The 20,442-nt window shown below is 42.1% G+C and overlaps 1 protein-coding gene across 10 annotated transcripts in view; it reads left to right on the top strand.

The window, feature by feature from the left end:
• Positions 1-20,442, top strand: part of alpha-Catr (alpha-catenin related) — a 975,683-nt gene that overhangs the window by 724,534 nt on the left and 230,707 nt on the right. For all 10 annotated transcript variants that reach the window (XR_011714220.1, XM_071674733.1, XM_071674732.1 and 7 more), the window contains 2 exons: positions 11,791-11,985; positions 16,423-16,536. Coding sequence is in view for 9 of the 10 variants with exons in the window: in XM_071674733.1 (XP_071530834.1) it covers positions 11,791-11,985; positions 16,423-16,536 (309 nt within the window). In the remaining variant the exon portion in view is untranslated. The remainder of the gene's footprint in view (positions 1-11,790; positions 11,986-16,422; positions 16,537-20,442) is intronic.

Genomic DNA, 20,442 nt, shown 5'->3' with positions numbered 1-20,442 from the left:
AATGAGGGACCAAAGCCCAAAAGTCGTTTATGCTTAAAGCAACAGAGAAAAGAATAAAAGTCGTATTGAATAATTCAAGGACAGTGACAATTATGTAAATGACTCCAAATGAATATGTTAAAGGCTAATTAACCAATGAAAATCAGTGTCTAGTACAAGAAAGGCTGAAAAAATTGAAATGATTACTTACTGATTAAGTTGAACATTCCTTCATATATGTAAAGTTAAGACAAACACATTGTGAAAGCAACTGCACAATTTGAAGAAAACTCAGCCCCAGAGCCAGATGGAGTTTCAGCAGTTTTTCAGCAGACAAGAAAAGAAAGACCCATACGTTAACCCCTTAGAATACCACTGAGACGAAGTATAGGCTCATCAAGGACAGCAGATATACACAGAATGGTTTACGTAACATCGATACACAGAGAGGGGGGGAAATTACTGCCGAAATAATACACACCAGTCAGCCAAACTTCGCACATAACTTATGTATTTGAGAATATGGCAAAGAAATATATAGGAACATCTTTTTTCAGACTTGTATGAGGATCATTGATGTGTTCCTAGTAAAAACAGACAAACACAGCAAGTAACTCTCTATGGTAAGCTATATGAAACGCTGATGAATCTAGAAAGAATGGACTTTTTTTATTATTCTTTCAAAAACATTTGCTAAACTATGGAGTGTTATTACAGAAAATGACAAGGCAATATGTAAGAGGCAAAATAGGAAAATTGGATCAAAGAATTTTCTGTCCCAGCAGAAAATTCAAGTGGATGCGTGTCGGAGGAAGAGATGCAACCAGGGGTACAGCAAGGAACTCTTCTGGCCACAGTTCTCTGTGTGATCTTGATCCCTGAGAGAGAAGAGGAAGTAAGAGAGAGAGAGTGTGTAGTTAGGTGTTTCGCAGACGACACGAGAGTAAGGAAAGCATTAGTGTGCGGATGATCAAGAAAAACTCTAAAGGAAGTTGGATTCTATGTACAGATGGGCAGATGAGAACTTAATGGGATTTAATGAAGAGAAATTTGAACGTACGAGTAAGTCATGGAGCATTTATAACGCTATTTCAGCACCTACACACAAAAGCCCTGCAGAAAGAGAAATAGAAAATGTAGCTAATATCAAAGATTCGGATATCATTATGTGTATCAGACTAGAATTTCAGGAACTTATTGGAAAGATAATGTCTTAAAATCAAATGCTGAGTGCAGCGATATTGAAAACCTTCGCCGTAAGAGACATATGTGATGGAAATACATTAATGTATATAAGACTTGAACATGAGTACTCCAGTTTTGTATGGTCACCAGTGGAACAGTTTGAGAAAGAGCATTACAGAAACATTTCTCAAGCAGAATAAACGGACTGGAACATATGAACTGCCAGGAAGAAAGATTGGAAGAGTTATGTAGAGCTTTACATCCTCGCACGTCGGAGGGAGAGATGCATGATGGCGTACGTCTGGCAGTGAATACAAGGAATAATGAACAATGTTTTGAAGCTGAAAGCAGCCAGGCAAGGGAGATACAGAATCATTAAGTCAGGAGTAATTCCGAGAATCATACAAAAAAAGGTTTCAGACGAAGATACACGACTGCCTGGCACGGAATTAATGTGATACCTGATGATCTAAGACATTTACAAGGAGCAACTCCAGAAACGTTCACAAGAAGGCTAGGCTCGTGGTTGGAGAACCTTGCGCAGATGACTGCGGCAGCGGAGTGATTGCGAAAGCAGAGCGGCATCACACAACAAGCGAGACAAGTGATGTGACAAGGAGAGGTGGTCGAGAGAAGCATCGTTCTACAACATGCATATCAAGTGGTGAGTGCAACGCACTGGCCCTGCCGTTATGGTAAAAATCTCACCGTAGGTACTTGTAGGTAAGTTGTCTCTCTCTCTCTCTCTCTCTCTCTCTCTCTCTCTCTCTCTCTCTCTCTCTCTCTCTCTCTCTGTGTGTGTGTGTGGTAGGTGGGTAGGCAGCCATTGACGAGGAAGGTATATTACATGTACCACCCACCTGGGTTTCGGAAGGGTTAGTGGCTACTGTGCAGTAAGCCAACACTTCAACGACTATCAAATTTCACTCACTGTCTTTTCTTTCATAAACATACAATATCTCCATCCCACACATAACACTCGACAACACGTAACTGGCCCTGCCGTTCTTCGTAACTCTTAGATTTTCCAGTGGTGACCGCTACCCGCTAGTCTTGCTTGTTGTCTGTAACTCATCGTTAAGTACTTGAAGGAGAGTGATTACTACTAGCAGTTACGACTACTTTGTTACGGGGAGAGGGTCTTACACTCGTGTTGCCCCGTTTCTTGACCTTGTCTCTATGTACCATGTCTTTTACTCCTTCGTGTGGCCTAGGAAATCATGGCTGTCAAACAGGTCAAATATATGATGAAGACACCGGTTATATTTGGAGCTCGAATATACGTTTATGCAGAAAAGACAAGGAGGTAGAAAACATGATGATTTAGACGAAAGAATGAAATATCCAGAGCAAGGAAATGATAATCAGAACAGAGTGAGGCAACTGAAATAGATGAGACAGATATTGAGAAAAATGTTGAGGATGCAAATGAAAGTTAGAACTGCAGGTTTGAATTGAATGAATATGAGAATACAAGACCGAAGTCATAGGATGACAAGAAACAAAAAGAAATTGAAGAAATTTGAGTCACTAACCAATAGAACGAGAGATAAGATCACGTGAAGACAGTACGTAAGAAGCAGACAGAGTCTTTGATAAATGCGAATTTGATCACCCCAGAACGTGTATGCAAGTGCTCCTGTACAGAACCCTGAATGCCAAAGGATGTATGATGGAGAGGAATGTCAGTATGTTCATCCTGAAATTAGCTGCAGGTATGAAAAAAATGTCATATCTGTAATTAGGGAGATGAATGCTGGTTCATGTCCCCACACAGCTTAGCCCTAACTGAAATCTGAAATTATTGCTTGAATTTTCAGGTGTGGAAGAAAAATCGGCATTGTATTCTCAAATATCCAACAAGAAAAGGAATATGTAGAAAGTATAAGAATCGCAAATGAGAACAGCGGAAGTGCAAGGAAGTGAACCAAGATCAACAGACATAAAAAAAAGACATACAGGGAGAATGAAACAAAGATGGGGATCATTTGATGAAGACTAAAGAGGGAGATACAGGAATGACCATAGTCTAATGATGCAGATAAAGAAAAAAAAGGAAAGTAGTACGATGGAGATGTTATGCTGAAACGTATCTATTAAAGGCTGGAATATGAATAAGAGAACTATTGAACAATATCGAACATAAGAACGAAATGGAATGATGGCATGAAGAAGACAGTAAATATAAGAACAATAATGTATAAGTAAAATATTGAATGATCGTCCCTAATAGGAAATGACTATTCGAATACTATGTACTCGAATACCCTTCGTCTCACGTTGGTGAGCAACGTGGTCTACACCGGTCATTGCCCATCAGGCTCACATATGCACTTTATTCGTATCCATATACCTCCGCGTTGTACAGTTAGGTTTGGTAAAATGCTATATATATATATATATATATATGAAAGGCGTGCAAGGAATAGATTGAATTGGAACGATGTGGTATACCGGAGTCGACGTGCTGTCAATGGATTGAACCAGAGCATGTGAAGCGTCTGGGGTAAACCATGGAAAGTTCTGTGGGGCCTGGATGTGGAAAGGGAGCTGTGGTTTCGGTGCAGTAATACATGACAGCTAGAGACTGAGTGTGAACGAATGTGGCCTTTGTTGTCTTCCTAGCGCTACCTCGCGCACATGAGGGGGTAGGGGGTTGTTATTTCATGTGTGGCGGGGTGGCGATGGGAATGAATAAAGGCAGACAGTATGAATTATGTACATGTGTATATATTTATATGTCTGTGTGTATATATATGTATACGTTGAGATGTATAGGTATGTATATTTGCGTGTGTGGACGTGTATGTATATACATATACATGTGTATGTGGGTGGGTTGGGCCATTCTTGCGTCTGTTTCCTTGCGCTACCTCGCTAACGCGGGAGACAGCGACAGAGCAAAATGAAATATTAATAATAGTTATATATATATATATATATATATATATATATATATATATATATATATATATATATATATATATATCCCTGGGGATAGGGGAGAAAGAATACTTCCCACGCATTCCTCACGTGTCGTGGAAGGCGACTAAAGGGGACGGGAGCGGGGGGCCAGAAACCTTCCCCTCCTTGTATTTAACTTTCTAAAAGGGGAAACAGAAGAAGGAGTCACGCGGGGAGTGCTCATCCTCCTCGAAGGCTCAGATTGGGGTGTCTAAATGTGTGTGGATGTAACCCAGATGAGAAAAAAGGAGAGATAGGTAGTATGTTTGAGGAAAGGAACCTGGATGTTTTGGCTCTGAGTGAAACGAAGCTCAAGGGTAAAGGGGAAGAGTGGTTTGGGAATGTCTTGGGAGTAAAGTCAGGGGTTAGTGAGAGGACAAGAGCAAAAGAAGGAGTAGCACTACTCCTGAAACAGTAGTTGTGGGAGTATGTGATAGAGTGTAAGAAAGGAAATTCTAGATTGATATGGGTAAAACTGAAAGTTGATGGAGAGAGATGGGTGATTATTGGTGCATATGTTTTGGGAGCAGCTGAATGAGTGTGTTAGTGGCTTTGATGCACAAGACCGGGTTATAGTGATGGGTGATTTGAATGCAAAGGTGAGTAATGTGGCAGTTGAGGGAATAATTGGTATACATGGGGTGTTCAGTGTTGTAAATGGAGATGGTGAAGAGCTTGTAGATTTATGTGCTGAAAAAGGACTGGTGATTGGGAATACCTGGTTTAAAAAGCGAGATATACATAAGTATACATATGTAAGTAGGAGAGATGGCCAGAGAGCGTTATTGGATTACGTGTTAATTGATAGGCGCGCGAAAGAGAGACTTTTGGATGTTAATGTGCTGAGAGGTACAACTGGAGGGATGTCTGATCATTATCTTGTGGAGGCGAAGGTGAAAATTTGTAGGGGTTTTCAGAAAAGAAGAGAGAATGTTGCGGTGAAGAGAGTGGTGAGAGTAAGTGAGCTTGGGAAGGAGACTTGTGTGAGGAAGTACCAGGAGGGACTGAGTACAGAATGGAAAAAGGTGAGAACAAAGGATTTAAGGGGAGTGGGGGAGGAATGGGAGGTATTTAGGGAAGCAGTGATGGCTTGCGCAAAAGATGCTTGTGGTATGAGAAGCGTGGGAGGTGGGTTGATTAGAAAGGGTAGTGAGTGGTGGGATGAAGTAGTAAGATTATTAGTGAAAGAGAAGAGGGAGGCATTTGGACGATTTTTGCAGGGAAAAAATGCAAATGAGTGGGAGATGTATAAAAGAAAGAGACAGGAGGTCAAGAGAAAGGTGCAAGAGGTGAAAAAGAGGGCATATGAGAGTTGGGGTGAGAGAGTATCATTAAATTTCAGGGAGAATAAAAAGATGTTTTGGAAGGAGGTAAATAAAGTGCGTAAGACAAGGGAGCAAATGAGAACTTCAGTGAAGGGGGCTAATGGGGAGGTGATAACAAGTAGTGGTGATGTGAGGAGGAGATGGAGTGAGTATTTTGAAGGTTTGTTGATTGTGTTTGATGATAGAGTGGCAGATATAGGGTGTTTTGGTCGAGGTGGTGTGCAAAGTGAGAGGGTTAGGGAAAATGATTTGGTAAACAGAGAAGAGGTAGTAAAAGCTTTGCGGAAGATGAAAGCGGGCAAGGCAGCAGGTTTGGATGGTATTGCAGTGGAATTTATTAAAAAAGGGGGTGACTGTATTGTTGACTGTTTGGTAAGGTTATTTAATGTATGTATGATGGAGTGAAAAAGATTTTGTGTGATCGGGGCCTGAACATGCAGGAGGGTGAAAGGAGGGCAAGGAATAGAGTGAATTGGAGCGATGTGGTATACCGGGTTTGACGTGTTGTCAGTGGATTGAATCAAGGCATGTGAAGCGTCTGGGGTAAACCATGGAAAGCTGTGTAGGTATGTATATTTGCGTGTGTGGACGTATGTATATACATGTGTATGGGGGGGGGGGGGTTGGGCCATTTCTTTCGTCTGTTTCCTTGCGCTACCTCGCAAACGCGGGAGACAGCGACAAAGTATAATAAAAAAAAAGAAAAAAAAATGATTCATGGTGAGGTGCCTGAGGATTGGCGGAATGCTTGCATAGTGCCATTGTACAAAGGCAAAGGGGATAAGAGTGAATGCTCAAATTACAGAGGTATAAGTTTGTTGAGTATTCCTGGTAAATTATATGGGAGGGTATTGATTGAGAGGGTGAAGGCATGTACAGAGCATCAGATTGGGGAAGAGCAGTGTGGTTTCAGAAGTGGTAGAGGATGTGTGGATCAGGTGTTTGCTTTGTATTTATTTATAAATAGAATATAAATGAATATATATATATATATATATATATATATATATATATATATATATATATATATATATATATATATATATATATATATTTTTTTTTTTTTTTTTTTTTTTTTTTTTTTTTTGTCGCTGTCTCCCGCGTTTGCGAGGTAGCGCAAGGAAACAGACGAAAGAAATGGCCCAACCCACCCCCATACACATGTATATACATACGTCCAAACACGCAAATATACATACCTACACAGCTTTTCATGGTTTACCCCAGACGCTTCACATGCCCTGATACAATCCACTGACAGCACGTCAACCCCGGTATACCACATCGATCCAATTCACTCTATTCCTTGCCCTCCTTTCACCCTCCTGCATGTTCAGGCCCCGATCACACAAAATCTTTTTCACTCCATCTTTCCACCTCCAATTTGGTCTCCCACTTCTCCTCGTGCCCTCCACCTCCGACACATATATCCTCTTGGTCAATCTTTCCTTGAAATAAGAGCCTCTCAGTAATGAAAAACAAAATTATAAAGTCTATAAGAATACCATGAAATAATGAGAATAGATTCCAAAAATATATTGAGATCCATGCACAAAAATTGAAAGACTATTCAGTGTATTACCGTGAAAGATAAGAAATACTCATCGAATAACCACAGAAACATAGAAAAGAAACCTAGATAGTTGGATGAATCCTATTCTGGTTGAACCCTAATGAATAGGCAGAGAGAAACAGTATCGTTCATCAAGCAAGATGTGCTGTGAGCATGCGCGCTAGTCCTCTCTCTCTCTCTCTCTCTCTCTCTCTCTCTCTCTCTCTCTCTCTCTCTCTCTCTCTCTCTCTCTCTCTCAGACCACAGATGAAGATATTGCATGAGTCAGAATGGGGTTACCCTCTCCTGACCTTCACAAACTGTGGCCACAAAAACTTGTGTGTGTGTGTGTATTTCGTTGAACAGCGGGTGGTGCTGGTCCACATATGGGTTCCCGGTATTGGTTCCTCACCTCCCACTGTGTTGTTGCTACAACACGTAGTGTGTGTGTGTGTGTGTGTGTGTGTGTGTGTGTGTGTGTGTGTGTGTGTGTGTGTATATCCTGTACCACCCGGTGTGTTGCTGTATTACACAGTGGGTCCTGCGCCACCCGCTGAGCTGCTGTATTGCCCAGTGTATCCAGCTTATAGCTCTTATGTTGTTTGCACACTATATGTACAACTCATATACATATGTACAGTGTACTAGTTTCCTATAGTTTTATATATAATTTCAACATTTGCTTTGTATTAACTGAATACTTTGTACTTATTTAACGCGTAGATCTTTAATACATAGCTTCTGGTTTATTCATGTAGGTCTTAGCAACTGGTTGTATCCTACAGTTTTCTGTAGAGTTATTTCTGTACTTTCTTAACCCATTACTCCGTGTTCTAGTTATCATCGCAATGTGTTGCACCTGTTTTGATAGAAGACATCTTGTGCGTTTAGGGCAAAGTTTGTCTAGTTCCTCGAACAGCCCCTCGTGGTCTTTACACTGACTTCTTTCGTGTTTTTGTCTAGAGCTTGAAAGGCTCATTACTACCCTACTACTGCCGGGGATGGTGAGTTATTCTTGGTCTTGCCAAGGTGTAAGAAACATCCAGTTGACTTAGGTTCAGTAAGTATTATACAAGTTACGTATATATTCATTTATAAGGTGATATTTCACCTGTGTTTATGCTCTTCTCATGAAGCAGAGGACATGAACATTGGTAGATGCTGACAGGATACGTTACATGCCCATAGAATAGATCCCTCAGTGAGCCACGCAAGTGTCCCGCGTTCCCGTGCAGTGATCAACCACTCGTCAGCCTTACGTCCACAGACCACCTACCATTCCATTTGTCTTGTGACACATAGTGATGATTGAAGTTGACCAAAACACCTCCCTTACTAAAAATTTTATACTCAGGTGCTGTTTCGCCTCTGGTATGGGGTTCATTTATAATCTCCTGCCTAGGCGGTAACGTACAAGTATCTTGCAAGCTGCTGCTTCCTCCAGCCAAGAAACAACGCTGTTCGTGTGAGATAATTCTTCACTGGCCCTTTAGCAAAGCGTTCCCATCAACAACTTCCCCGGAGGTGCAAGAGTGATGGTGCCTTCATATTCACGTAGCATCAAGGCTTAAGAAACCATGGCTTGGGCCAAGTCGTGCTCATCGCTGCATTCACTCGACGTCAACACATCACTGCACGCACAACATAACATCAAGACCCATGTTTGGCGCCTTGTGTTTCCTCCAGCACTTGGCTGGGAGCACCTCTAGTCTCATCGTGTTGGATTGTATGCACTCTCTTCGCGGCTGTAGTTGGTTCCTCTCAGCTCTAACGTCACCCTGCATGGTTCCAGGATGGAGACCCCCTAGTTTTTACTTCGCACAGACTGGAGCAAATAAGAGTTCTGCTCGACGAAACGACTATGCTGCGCTGCCAGACGTCCAAGTGACTTCCACCAGTACAACTATAGATTTCATGATTTGTAACCAGTGCATTCGATATTGTTTATGTTAACTTCTGTTTTTAGTCAATCCCTTTATTTCTACCATGGTATATGACACGTGCTATATGGAACAAGAGAAAGAACAGGGGAACAAAAAATCAAACAACTTAAAATATTCCTGACTTGTCACACTGCCCCACTCAGAAATTAATCCCACTTGACCTTCTCCTGCATCATCTGCTGTTACTGGCACTCCAGGATCTTCATGTATCTGAGAGTGTCCAAACGCCATCTTTAACGGCTCTCCGCATATCTCTACGCGAAAGAAATGCATCGTTCCATCCAGGGGTGATGAGCATGCACACTCTTACCCCAACTTAACACCTCGAACCCCCTCTGAGAGTAAGGATATCATCTTTGAATAGGAAGATTTCCGCACATTGATTAGGAAACAGATGATGCTTGTCACCTCATCAACATGAAGATTACTTAGGGCGCGAAACCTTTGAATGATTTATAAAGATACTCTTGATGGACACTTTATCTCTCTCAGAACATCCCAGATCCTCTCCCTTTCAGTAATAGATTGACATATGTAAAGGTATTGTCGAATGAAAATTTTACCGCTCATTGTCTTCTATCCCGTTCTCTTATCCAAAAATCTCTCTTCCTGTGTGAGCGCCACTCGGCTTGATGTGAATAGAACTTCTGTAACCGTATATTCTCTCTGCTTTCTCCCCTTGTTCACTCCTCTCTCATCCATTCCAGCAGACGTTCCTCTCAAACTGGCCATGTTCTTTTTCACCCATAACAATCCTTGGCTGAGGAGCACATGTTCTCTCACCTAACTTCCAACTGCTGAGCCACTTGTATGCTGTTCCTGCTTCGTACTTCCCGTCACTCCAGTAAATCTACAAGTAAATCTGTTTATTGATGATTTATAAAAGTCTTTCACTCCCACGGACCACTGCTCGCCTGCTTCAGATCCTTCTCACCAAACCGTACTACCTCATCTCTTAACCCCGTGCCTCTCAACCGCGCTCATCTCCAGCGCCCCATCATGTCCCTCAATCCACCTGAAACCCCCTACAATCTAATCATAGTGCTGACTCGCATCCTCCTCCAATACCGTGCTACGACTGCTGATGGTATGGTGACTTACACTATTCAACAGTGCAATGCCGTCAGTCGCTTACAAGAAAATTGGACCGCTCCCAGTCAGACCCTCCAAAGCAACCCAAACTTTCCTCCAACATCAGAGGAATATGTGCACTCCATCGCTGCCAGACGTGTGGCGCTGTCACTCATGCCTGCCATACCAACGCCCAGCAGGTGTAATGTTTCACTGTACTGTTACAAATAGTTGGGCTTATGATTCAGTTGAATCTACTACAGTATTAGGACTGAAACGTACCTTTCCTCCTCCCTCATGCATCTTTCGTGCACCACTAAAGCTCTCGTAATCTCTTCAGTTGACTCTGCCATTCGTCTGGTGAAACACCTTTGCATGAACCGCTGACCATGCTTTCAAAGGCAACATTCCTAGATTTCACAACTGGCACAACTTTACTCTTTCCCTCTCTCCTTGCCAGATCATCTGGGGGACCATCTTGTTTCAACCTCTCATTATATTTGTGACAGTGTTACCCACACGAACATCTTGACCCATCTAAACCTCACGTCATCTTTCGCGCAGTCGTCGCCGTTCGCTGTGGTTCGTCTCCTTCGCATAACGCACCAAAGCAGCCCAGTTGTATAGCATGTCATCACTCTCATGATGGATTGATTCCTGTCTCTTTTGACGCTCAACATCATCCTTCTCCAGCTATTTTTCAAGCTTTGCGTAAAGTCATTCAAAGGAAGCAGTGAAGGGCAACATGACCGAGGACGCTCGATTATTTGGCGGCTCTCTTACGCTTGTTACCCCCTGACTTCATGCATGATTCTTCAGTGAAATTGCATTCTCCGTTCTTGATTCTAAATCAGTAATTGATATGTTCATTGATTCAGGGGTTTCCACCATTCACATTTATTTGCCACCGGTGTGGCCAGCAGATGCACTGGGGACATCCTCATTTGTAAAGTTACTTTAATTGACGATTTTGACCACTTCAGCAGTGGTGTCAGTTGTCAACAAGAGTCGCGTGTTTTCTAATCCCAGGGAGCACAGTTTTACCACCACAACCATTAAAACAGACTATCCTACGGTTAGAGAAACCCTTCTGTCTATGCTTCAACGTAACGTCATACTATCGCCTTGCCTCGTGAACGCTTGGGACATACTGCACCAAAGTTTCTGAGCGTACCAGTCACCTTGGAAGATCACACAAAACCCGTCTACTTTCCAGCATATCGACTACCGCACTCGTCGTCAGATAGATGAAAAGCTAATACAAGACATATGTGACAGTAATATCATTGTACCCCCAGCCTTATTGGTTCCTAAATCGGACGGATCATTTCGTCTCATTGTGTACTGCAGACGTCTGAACGCAGTCACAGTGCCAGACTGATGCTCGTTTCTGTTCGATCTCCTCCCAACAGTAGAGTGGCAAAGAGACATGCTACCCTACAGTAGACAATACACTGAGATTTTCAATCCTTGTGGTCATTATGGTTCATCCAACACTGCTGCAGATACACCCACCAGACGGGACTCTGCCGTCTCCCTGTCCTACTGTCGACTTGACCTTCATGAGGCTTGTTAGATCATATTTATCCTTGTGTCATCAAATTAAGTACGAGCTTCTGCGCCTTCTAGTTTTTCGTTGTACAACCTAGTGTGATCCATCATATTCCATTGTAGACACGTTCTTCTTGGAAGAATCGCTTAGTGTTTCTTTCCCCAGTGTGTTGCTGTAACTCGCCGTCTGTAGTAATTAGTGATCTTCCCTCCCCACCAGGTGTGTCTACGCCACCCGGAGTGCCTCACCTCCAGGGAGAACAGGGACACAGTCTTCTGCCAGATGCGTCGCGCTATGGACCTCATACACTACGTGGTCAAGGATGGCGTCCTTGACTCCGTCAACGCTCAGGGCGAGGCCAGGGTCAACGGCCAGAGTCCTGCCGAGTCTCCGGGCACCCTCAGGGCGCGGCAGGTATGTCTTACATTTCACATCTACAAGCAGTACAGGTCCTGAAAGGGTTACTCGTACTGCATGTTATATACTACCTCAGCGTAGCACAAGAATTGTGTTCAGTACGGGGATTTGTAGGCTCCATCAGCCTCTTGTTCTCATATCGTAGCTCCTTCGGTTCCCCTTTACAAGTGTTGTATATAGACAGCGGAAATAACCAGCTCGGAATATTACATAATGAAGGTGTCTCAACGAACATAGTCTTGAACCTTAGGATGGTATGTATAGATGTGTACCCTACCAAGATCTCTCTTTTCTCTCTCTCTCTCTCTCTCTCTCTCTCTCTCTCTCTCTCTCTGCTGATGACCCATGAACCATCTCAGAACTTGTAACCTTTTACATTATTAGTTCAAACACGAAAGTATTCAGGAATGAATGATAGATAAAACAGTAATATCCTGTTTAGTATGTTCGGTGTTATACATAGAAAATGATAGAATAGATTCACATTCTGTTACAGTATTACAATAAAGACAGACATAGTGTTGTTGTGGAATTATTGTGAATGTTTACCGATTTGAAGTTGCCACATATATGCTGGTATGTTTTGATAGTTTGCAAAGCTTCAAAACTATTCATTTTTTGATATTTTTAGTTTATGATCAACAAAAATGTTTGATAAAAAGGCGGCCACCTCCTGGGAAGGTAATAGCTCACTGTGAAAAAAGAATTCTAAAAACGTGTGGACCCACAACTGATTAGGCTTAGAAATTTTGCATTGAGTAGTTGATTACTTTTAGGAGAACTAGGTACGCCAGCGGATCAACTGAGAATATGATCTCCTAAAATTGTAAGACGGTATGTTACAGCGACTAGGTCTAGCTCTGATATAATTCGGGTTCTTGGTGAAATATACGAGAGCCATCCTTTCTGTAAGTTATGAATTTGACCCGAACTTATGTTCGACTCGCCGGTCTCTGATCTTGAGAAAGTATTGAAGTTTGGCTGCCATCATTAGGGGACACTTGTATCATTATAGAAGGTGCAGGTGATATCAGTGAAAAATACGTGAATTTTGTAAAAATGTTGTCTTATGTTGGATAGCCGGTAATGCTGTTCAGTCGGTCTAGTTTGTTGACATTGTGAATAGTTCCACACTGTTTACGGTCAAGTTCACACCTGACGTGAATTCGATAGCTGGGTACGTTTCAGCTATATACATGGATAAAGGCTGTAATGGATGAGATCAAAAGAGCGCGCGTGTGTGTGTGTGCGTGTGTGTGTTGCCCGTACGGGCCATAGATTTGCTTTGGTAAGGTTTTCAAAAGATTATTTCGAGAATGCGTGGCCTTTTTTAAGGTTTATGGCGGGTTACTTCAACATTGAGATGATTAGTTTAAGTAATGACAGTCAGGTAAGTTTAATGAGTGACAAAAAAAATGTATAAACCTAACATGGATTATTATTGATACCAGGTATGGATTGCTCAGATTGTACCAGCCTATTCTTGATTCACTACTTTGTAATTCTTGACCTCACATGACCTGTGTTACCGACCATGAATTGTAGCACTTTGTGAATTGAATAAACCTGTCTTCACGTTAGCACGACTAGGTCCAGGGTAAGCATGGCTTCATCCACCCACATGAGAGTAGGTTTATACATTTCACAAGATTTTAAGATTTACGTTCAGTTGCATCTGATACCCGAGTCCATTTGGGGAGAGAAAAAAAACAACACTAGATAATTCAATTATTCTCCCCCTTGATAGCTTAATTGATTTCATCGATTTATTCATCACTTTGCTACAAATTCTCCTAAATCTGTCTTTTGTGTGCCTTGAACTGAAAGGATAAGGCTGCTATACATCTGGTAGTCATGGGTCTTGGTTAGTCTGATGTTTTTGCTTCACGAGCATCTGATGTTTACGGTGCCCCAAAAATTTATTTTTTCCTTTTTAGTGGGAGGGATTCTGGGGGATCTGAAGATCGTTGCTTTTGAGGAACTGATGTTCTGGAAGTCTGATGTCTGTGGCTTTTAGAGATTACATGTCTTCAGTTCTAAAAGACTTTTTTTTTTTTTTTTTTGTAAAAACCCCGTGTCTGGGGTTCCTACGTAAGGATGTAGTGAACACTTTTTTTCAGGAATTAATGTACGAAATTCTGCAGTACTCAGTGATCACAGCTCTTAAGGAGCTGATTGTCTTGGTTCTTAAAAAATGATGTTCAAAAATACTGAAGGTCCACGTGTTCTTGATTTTTCGATTTGCTTGTGTTCAATAGCTCTGAAGATCGTAATACTGAAGTAACTGAAGAAATAATGTTCACAGATGTTGAATATTATTAGATGCTTATGTTTCTTGAGGATTTTTACGTATATGATATATTTACAAAGACTTCGTTCATGATTTTTGAAGATAAGATGATCATGGATGTTGAAGAACAAGTGTATGAAGTTTCTCAAGTGACAGATGACTTTTATGAGAAACGTAAAGATCTCACAAAGTGAATTGTGAGTTTAAACTGAACAACGAAGCATAACTTAGATTCAGTGGCCATTTTGATCAAATCTGGGTAAAATCAAAGAAATGAACACAAAGGAAACCATTCCCCATCTTAGATAACAGATGTTCTTTAAACTGTTATTTAAGATGGAAATAATTTGTGCATTTATTCTTTAGTTTTACTCAGATTCAAAAGTGTATCTCTGGAATTTGAAGGTATACTTCGTTAAGGGAGGCTTGATCCCTTGTCCAGTTGATACTCGTACTTCATTCTACGTCATCAGTCCGATAAGCTTGAATCCACTCGCATTTTTCCAGTGAACTTTAGTTCTGTAACTGATGATAAACCTTGCATAGACTAGACAGTGTAACTTCAGGACAAAGAAAAATATCAGGAGCTCCTGAAGTTAGCATATGAGATTGTATCGGTTCATTGTGGCTGTACCATAATTTGCGTTACATATATCGTATCTTGAAAATCACCCTTATCTGTTTCGTATCCCTGGCTTTCATTATCATGTCAATAGCCAGATTACAACCAATTTGCGGCCGTCTTTATGGCAGAGGCACTTTTCTGCGGACTTTATAATTGAATTCTGTTCTTTCGTAACGGTCACTGTGAGTGGAGAGGACGAGCGCGGGCGATTCAGGGTTAGAGCGCGGGAAGCCGCCTTTGTTAGGCTCGTAGCGAGTGACTCGCTGATCAATACACTAAAGCGGTCAAGACTCTCGATTTTCGTACGTAGATATCGCCATAGGATGTTACTGGTGTAACCTCACACTTGACTGTTGATGTTAGATTGCTGTCTTATGTTATCACCGTAAATGCTGTATATATGTATGTGAAGCCTTGTATCGAAGTAATGCTGCCACGCTTCCCCTGTCAGTGAAGCGTCTTCCATGACCACTGCTGTTGTGTTCCCCTTACGTATCTTGTCACAGTAGGATGCTACAAGTGAAGTCTCGCACTCAACGACTGATGAAGATATGCTACCTTAGCCTAGTATATGTGCCTGTAGCTGTCCTCCCACAGACAACTATATCAGTTAACGGTATTGATGATAACTATGTTATTAATCACCGTGGTTATGACTATCAGACTTCAGTTATTACCTCTCGTAATCTATGTTTTTTCCAGCGTTCTGCCTATTACATTATCTATCAATAAGCCAATCATGATAATCGACAAAGTTTTGCGATACTGAGCCTTCTGTTCTATCTTCAGTAATATCCGTTAGTTAGAACACAGTTGGACAACGCCGCGTTAAGTTTAATTTACCAGCGCAAACGGAATCCCGTGTGTTACATCATCCATGACTAGAATTACAAATTTGAAATTGAAGTCGTATTGCCGAGTACAATGGCAACCAGACAGGATAGCGTAAAGCATAATTCTTTTGAGATTGGCCATCAGAGACCTGCCTAAACATTCATTAAAGCAGCACGTTACCTTGACTTTGAGTGGCACAGACCAGCATAAAGATTTACTTTTATGAAGCGGCTCGATTTATTTTTGTAGCAACCCCGTGTGAGGCAACGTACATAGCAACCCTAAAATTTGTTGATGTATGTGAAGGAAACCATTAATTTGTTGTTGTGTGTGTAGGAGGCTCAACGACTCCTGGGTAAGGGCGAAAGATACGTATAAATTTTTCTTAACGTGGCTGTCCCTAGGTACCCTGTAATTTGTTGGGTTATATAGGAGGTACTATTCAATTTACTAGAGCTTATGTGCCAAGTCTGTAATTTGGTGGTGGGTAATTAGAGCCAGTAATTTGCTAATGGATGTTTAATGGTGAGTATATAGCAAGGCTGTGCTTTGCTCGCGGCTGTATAGAAAGATTGTTATAGGTGGTGATTGTATTGAAGGCCACTTAGTACCTTGATGCTTGTGTAGGAAACCATTGGTTCGGTAGTGCGTCACGAAGGAAACATAATGGGTTGTTCTGTTGCAGGAGGACTGGGACAACAACCACACCATGCATGGCGCCATCCGCCACCTGGAAGACTCGGTCGAGATGACGAGAATGACTCTGTGTGGACCTGCTGTCAGGGACCGTCTCTGCCAGGTAGGTTGTGTGGACCTGCGATCAATGACAATCTCTGTCAGGTAGGCTGTGTGAATCTACAGTCAAGGACTGTCTCCGTCAGGTAGGCTGTAAGGACCTGCAGTGGACCGTCTCTGCCAGGTAGGTTGTGTGGACCTTCAATCATTGACCGTCTCTGTCAGGTAGGCTGCGTGAATCTACAGTCAAGGACTGTCTCCGTCAGGTAGGTTGTATGGACCTGCAGTGGACCGTGCCAGGTAGGTTGTGTGGATCTGCAGTGAGGGACTGTCTCCGTCAGGTAGGTTGTGTAGGACACTTGTGGCAGGAGAAAAAATGGACTCCTTAGGGGTGAGAAGTTCTTTAGGCGAGACTGAACTTCTCAATAGGAAAGACTCAGCCTTCTCGATGGTGCCTTTTTGCTCCTGCTCTAACCACATGTAAGCGGGGCCCGGTAACACCTACATTAGTTTGGAGAGGGCGGAAGACTAAGCAGACAAGGCATAGTTTAAAGACATATATGTGAAGCGTCTGGGGTCAATCATGGAAAGTTTTGTGGGGCCTGGATGTGCAAAAGGAGCTGTGGTTTCGGTGCATTACACATGACACCTAGTGCCTGAGTGCGAACGAATGTGGCTTTTTTTTTGTCTTTTCCTATCGCTACCTCGCGCACGCGCGGGGGCCAGGAGGGATACTATTTCATGTGTGGCGGGGTGGCGACGAATATGGATGAAGGCAGCAAGTATGAATATGAACATGTGTATATATGTCTGCGTATGTATACGTTGAAATGTACAGGTATGTATATGTGCGTGTGTGGGCGTTTATGTATATACATGTGAATTTAGATGAGTTGGGCCATCCTTTGTTTGTTTCCTTGTGTCTACATAGCAAGGACGTCATTTGGTAAACATGTTTACCAAAAGGCGTCCTAGCTACGTCTCTTCGTTGTATATCGAATGACTGTTATATTTCTCTCCTGTGTCTCCCCTTATGATGTGATTATTACACGGAAGTGCACTTGGGAACTTATCGTGTATCATTTTCCCCAAACCGACATTCGCTAAGAACCAATCACTTTTCTCTCTTCCTACTTGTATATATGCCTTACATCCTCGATAAAACCTTTTCACTGCTTCTAACAACTTGCCTCCCTCACCATATATTCTTAATACCTTCCACAGAGCATCTCTATCAACTCTATCATATGCCTTCTCCAGATCCATAAATGCTACATACAAATCCATTTGCTTTTCTAAGTATTTCTCACATACATTCTTCAAAGCAAACACCTGATCCACACATCCTCTACCACTTCTGAAACCACACTGCTCTTCCCCAATCTGATGCTCTGTACATGCCTTCACCCTCTCAATCAATACCCTCCTATATAATTTACCAGGAATACTCAACAAACTTATACCTCTGTAATTTGAGCACTCACTCTTATCCCATTTGCCTTTGTACAGTGGCACTATGCAAGCATTCCGCCAATCCTCAGACACCTCACCATGAGTCGTACATACATTAAATAACCTTACCAACAGTCAGCAACACAGTCACCCCCTTTTTTAATACATTCCACTGCAATACCATCCAAACCTGCCGCCTTGCCGGCTTTCATCTTCCGCAAAGCTTTTAGTACCTCTTCTCTGTTTACCAAATCATTCTCCCTAACCCTCTCACTTTGCACACCACCTCGACCAAAACACCGTATATCTGCCACTCTACAGTATATCATCAAACACATTCAACAAACCTTCAAAATACTCACTCCATCTCCTTCTCACATCAGCACTACTTGTTATCACCTCCCCATTTGCCCCCTTCACTGAAGATTCCATTTATTCCCTTGTCTTACGCACTTTATTTACCTCCTTCCAAAACATATTTTAATTCTTCCTAAAATTTAATGATACTCTCTCACCCCAACTGTCATTTGCCCTCTTTTTCACCCCTTGCACCTTTCTCTTGACTTCCTGACTCTTTCTTTTATACATCTCCCAGTCATTTGCATTATTTCCCTGCAAAAATCGTCCAAATGCCTCTCTCTTCTCTTTCACTAACAATCTTCCTTCTTCATCCCACCACTCACTACCCTTTCTAATCTGCCCACCTCCCACGCTTCTCATACCACAAGCACCTTTTGCGCAACCCATCACTGCTTCCCTAAATACATCCCATCCCTCCCCCACTCCATTTCCGTCCTTTGTTTTCACCTTTTTCCATTCTGTACTCAGTCTCTTCTGGTCCCTCCCCCACTCCACTTCCGTCCTTTGTTCTCACCTTTTTCCATTCTGTACTCAGTCTCTTCTGGCACTTCCTCTCACAAGTCTCCTTCCCAAGCTCACTTACTCTCACCACTCTCTTCACCCCAACATTTTCTCTTCTTTTCTGAAAACCTCTACAGATCTTCACCTTCGCCTCCACAAGATAATGATCAGACATCCCTCCAGTTGCACCTCTCACCACATTGACACCCAAAAGTCTCTCTTTCACGCGCCTGTCAGTTAACACGTAATCCAATAACGCTCTCTGGTGAATAGTATGAACGAAAAGATATATATATATATATATATATATATATATATATATATATATATATATATATATATATATATATATATATATATATATTTGTCGCTGTCTCCCGCGTTTGCGAGGTAGCGCAAGGAAACAGACGAAAGAAATGGCGCAACCCACCCCCATACACATGTACATACATACGTCCACACACGCAAATATACATACCTACACAGCTTTCCATGGTTTACCCCAGACGCTTCACATGCCTTGATTCAATCCACTGACAGCACGTCAACCCCGGTATACCACATCGCTCCAATTCACTCTATTCCTTGCCCTCCTTTCACCCTCCTGCATGTTCAGGCCCCGATCACACAAAATCTTTTTTCACTCCATCTTTCCACCTCCAATTTGGTCTCCCTCTTCTTCTCGTTTCCTCCACCTCCGACACATATATCCTCTTGGTCAATCTTTCCTCACTCATTCTCTCCATGTGGCCAAACCATTTCAAAACACCCTCTTCTGCTCTCTCAACCACGCTCTTTTTATTTCTACACATCTCTCTTACCCTTACGTTACTTACTCGATCAAACCACGTCACACCACACATTGTCCTCAAACATCTCATTTCCAGCACATCCATCCTCCTGCGCACAACTCTATCCATAGCCCACGCCTCGCAACCATACAACATTGTTGGAACCACTATTCCTTCAAACATACCCATTTTTGCTTTCCGAGATAATGTTCTCGACTTCCACACATTCTTCAAGGCTCCCAGAATTTTCGCCCCCTCCCCCACCCTATGATCCACTTACGCTTCCATGGTTCCATCCGCTGCCAGATCCACTCCCAGATATCTAAAACACTTCACTTCCTCCAGTTTTTCTCCATTCAAACTCACCTCCCAATTGACTTGACCCTCAACCCTACTGTACCTAATAACCTTGCTCCTATTCACATTTACTCTTAACTTTCTTCTTTCACACACTTTACCAAACTCAGTCACCAGCTTCTGCAGTTTCTCACATGAATCAGCCACCAGCGCTGTATCATCAGCGAACAACAACTGACTCACTTCCCAAGCTCTCTCATCCCCAACAGACTTCATATATATATATATATATATATATATATATATATATATATATATATATATATATATATATTGATAGGAATATGATAGAGTTGATAGAGATGCTCTGTGGAAGGTATTAAGAATATATGGTGTGGGAGGAAAGTTGTTAGAAGCAGTGAAAAGTTTAATCGAGGATGTAAGGCATGTGTACGTGTAGGAAGAGAGGAAAGTGATTGGTTCTTAGTGAATGTAGGTTTGCGGCAGGGGTGTGTGATGTCTCCATGGTTGTTTAATTTGTTTATGGATGGGGTTGTTAGGGAGGTAAA

The sequence above is a fragment of the Panulirus ornatus genome, chromosome 20 (assembly GCF_036320965.1).
Source record: "Panulirus ornatus isolate Po-2019 chromosome 20, ASM3632096v1, whole genome shotgun sequence".
Classification (NCBI taxonomy): domain Eukaryota; kingdom Metazoa; phylum Arthropoda; class Malacostraca; order Decapoda; family Palinuridae; genus Panulirus; species Panulirus ornatus.
Note: the sequence above shows the minus strand (reverse complement) of the source record. Positions and strands in the feature narration are given on the sequence as shown.